Source organism: Perca fluviatilis, chromosome 12, assembly GCF_010015445.1.
Source record: "Perca fluviatilis chromosome 12, GENO_Pfluv_1.0, whole genome shotgun sequence".
In the NCBI taxonomy this organism is placed as follows: domain Eukaryota; kingdom Metazoa; phylum Chordata; class Actinopteri; order Perciformes; family Percidae; genus Perca; species Perca fluviatilis.
Window position 1 is genome coordinate 39,296,481 of NC_053123.1, and position 3,819 is coordinate 39,300,299.

Consider the following 3,819-nt stretch of genomic DNA (forward strand, 5'->3'; position numbering starts at 1 on the left):
CCGTCATCGGTGTCTGTCACCACCCAAACCCCGCCTCCAGCCTGGCAGATCTGGGACCTGATTGGCTCCAGCCTGCTTCACGTCCTCTGCCTCCTGCTGCTCTTCCTCGCCTATAGCTGGAGCGAGCTGACGTAACCGTGGCGACAGCATCCTGTCAGTCACCTGACAACCCCCCACCCCACCCCCCCCACCCCCTCTCGCTCCTTCTTTCTTTCCTGCCCGGGCTGCTCCTCCTCCTTCTTTCTTTTGCTGCATTTTAGGTCACATGGGGAAATCAACTTTAAATACATTTTTATCCGGACATGTTCGGTAGTGTTAAAGGAATAGTTTGGATGTTTTGAAGTTTGTTTGTATGAGCTACTTCTCCACAATCAGTGTGTAAGTAAGTAAATAATCAGGGTTGGGCGATGTCCCCTAAATTGGGGGTATGCACTGTTTATTTTACTATATCTCTTTAGGTAAATATTTGTTTCTACTACTATGGGCTAACAGTTAACATAGAAACGATCAGACATGCATTTAAATGCCATCTGTAAATAAGACAGTATTACATGGCTATGCTGCTGCCTGCTGGTAGTGGGCAGTAATTACAACTTTACCTACTTTCACTTAAAGGTGCCCTGTCACATGTATTTCATTACTTTGTGGTGATGTCTGAAGGTCTACCATGGACTCCGTAACCTTGGTTACCTTGTTTCAAGCCATTCTAGCGTGGTATAGAAAGCCTGCAGGAAGACTCAGCTCGATTTCTGCCAGTTCTCTAAGCTAAGCTGTTTGAATCTGATTGGGCTAACAGCTAGCCAACGAGAGCCTGGCTATCAGCATCCTTTACCCCAGCGCAACTGGGCGAGCTCATGAATAGTAATGAGCTCAGGCAGTATGATGTCAGACTGACCAGCTGTTGTGATTGGTCTGATTTCTCTGCTTATTTCTGTTCAGTGTCTAGAGCTGACAGAGGAGGTAGCAGTTCATTTTCACATTCACCACATAATACAAACACTTATGGACCTGACATATTTCAAAAAATGGGACTTTTGCCTTCAACAGAGCGACAGTAATAACCTAATATACCGTCATTACTGCGATTAAACTACATTCTCCGTTATGTTTGCACTGAATAACGCATTCGATAAACCAAATCATTAACTCTTGCAGCGCACAAGAACAGATGCGCAATATTAGCTCACACATAAACTAGCACCCTCGTGAATTAGCCTACTGTTGCTAACGTACATTCATAAATCCTGCATTACATCGTCCCGTACCTACAGGACCTCAGACTGACTTATTGATGCACGCACAGGGTAGTGTCGGCAAACTTAGTCCGATGAGGGGAGAAAGGAAAGTGTGATAGCGTTCCACGTTAACGCTTTTTCTCTCTACAACTGACAGGGAGAGAGAGAGAGAGAGACTGTATCACTACAGCCAATCAGCAGTCTGCTCAAAGCGATGCTCTTTTTCACAAATAAGTTGTACGCAAGGAGCAAAAAAGTAGCTTCCACTTAAAGGGGCCCTATCTTGCACCCTGCGCAGCACAGCGCAAAGCCCGACCCAAGTGTCTTTGCTACTTTAAAGGTCCCATGGCATGAAAATGTCACTTTATGAGGTGTTTTTAACATTAATATGAGTTCCCCCCCCAGCCTGCCTATGGTCCCCCAGTGGCTAGAAATGGTGATAGGTGTAAACTGAGCCCTGGGTATCCTGCTCTGCCTTTGAGAAAATGAAAGCTCAGATGGACCAATCAGGAACCTTGCTCCTTATGAGGTCATAAGGGGAAAGGTTACCTCCCCTTTCTCTGATTTGCCCCCCCCAGAGAATTTGGCCCCCCCATGAGAGAGAGAGAGACAGCATGGCTTTCAAACGAGCAAAGTGGCAGTTGGTCAAGGCCACACCACCCACATCCTACTCCTGCCTGCTTCTCCAAACTGTTGTCTACTGTAGCTAACACGCTAGTCTCGTATTGCCAGACCTTCCTCCACAGCGCTGCGGGGGAAGGTCTGAGCTAGTCCACACAGCATTCCTGGGATGGGAGGAAAACCTGCTCTGGTTTATTGGCATTTCTTTAAACCAATCACAGTCATCGTGGGGGCGGGGCTAAGCTCCAGACGGAGCCACGGTGCCTCTGCTAAATAGTCTCAGGAAGGAACTAGTTTTGGTGGATCATGTGTACGTTCAGAAGTAGTTTTAGTCGTGCAACAGAAAGCTCAGATTGGACAGATAGTCTAGCTAGCTGTCTGGATTTACCCTGCAGAGATCTGAGGACCAGTTAACCATAGTCCTCACAAATCAGCCGGAGGTTAGAACGCCAACACAGAGACACAGGAAGGAGACACACGTCTGGCCGAATGTCCGGCAGCAATCCCAGAAATGAAACATCGTGGATATAGACTACTAACTCACTGACTGTGGAGAAGTGGCTCATACAACCACACTGAACAAACAGCCACACTGTCTCCTTAAAGCACATGTGTCAAACTCAAGGCCCGCGGGCCATATCCGGGCCCTTGCAGATTTAGATCCGGCCCATATATATCAATTTGGGTTCACAATAACATTTTGGACCGTCTAGTTGTGCGCCAAACCCAAAACACAGGAAAGTGTTTTTTTAAACTTGTAATTACGTGACATTCAAAAGCAGAATTCGACTCTGAGACTCAGAAATTCCCCCCAGAAGAAGCAGAGAGAGAGTTTTCATATTCAGGCTGTGAACAAGTTTGTTTTTTGATGACTTTCGTACGACTTCATGTCAACAAAAATGTGACAAAAAGCAACAAATTTACCAAAAAGGTGACAAATGTCTGAGAAAGCCACAAAGAAGTCGGAACAAAAACAACAAAAATAAGGAAAAAAGCTACCAAAATGTTTAAATAAAAGTGACATGCAGTACCAAAAGCACGTCAATAAACTCTCTCCATGTCTGGCCCTTGTGGTGTGATTCTCTTTTTCCAGTGTGGCCCTCTGGGAAACTGAGTTTGACACCCCATGCTTTAAAGGAAGTTCAGTGATGTAACTACTGTAGCTGCTGTACCCACGGTACAAGTGCTAGCCAGATGCGTGCTAGCACTTCTCAGCCACAGTTATCAACCAACATAGCACTAACGAGCTAACAGTAAGGCCTCCTGCACGCTGGCTGCGTGGCATGAGCGTGGCGTGTCCATTTATATTTCGGCTCCCATGGTAAGAAGTTAGAGCGTGCACGCTGCCTGCGTGACACGCACGTCTCAGACGCGACCGAAAACGCGTGCATGCCAGGCAAAATAGAATAGGAAAAGATGTTTATATGTCATTTTGACACAAATACATTTAATACATGACATGTTGATGTTTGAAAGTCTCGAAGGTTTTGATATAAATGCAGATATGTACAGTACAGGCCAAAAGTTTGGACACACCTTCTCATTCAATGTGTTTCTTTATTTTCATGACTATTTACATTGTAGATTCTCACTGAAGGCATCAAAAATATGAATGAACACATATGGGATTATGTACTTAACAAAAAAGGGGGGAAATAACTGAAAACATGTCTTATATTTTAGATTCTTCAAAGTAGCCACCCTTTGCTTTTTTTGATAACTCTGCAAACCCTTGGTGTTCTCTCAATGAGCTTCATGAGGTAGTCGCCTGAAATGGTTTTACCTTCACAGGTGTGCTTTGTCAGGGTTAATTAGTGGCATTGTTTCCCTTATTAATGGGGTTGGGACCATCGGTTGTGTTGTGCAGAAGTCAGGTTGATACACAGCCGACAGCCCCTATTGGACAACTGTTAGAATTCATATTATGGCAAGAACCAATCAGCTAAGTAAAGGGAAACGAGTG

The 3,819-nt window shown here is 45.1% G+C and overlaps 1 protein-coding gene across 1 annotated transcript in view; it reads left to right on the forward strand.

The window, feature by feature from the left end:
- The window catches only part of LOC120569503 (leucine-rich repeat and calponin homology domain-containing protein 1-like), a 44,690-nt gene extending 44,076 nt beyond the window's left edge, over positions 1-614 (forward strand). The window contains exon 8 of the mRNA XM_039817357.1: positions 1-614. This exon is cut by the window's left edge and continues 180 nt beyond it. Coding sequence (XP_039673291.1) covers positions 1-135 — 135 coding nt within the window. The 3' untranslated portion in view covers positions 136-614.
- The last annotated feature ends 3,205 nt before the right edge of the window (positions 615-3,819 follow it).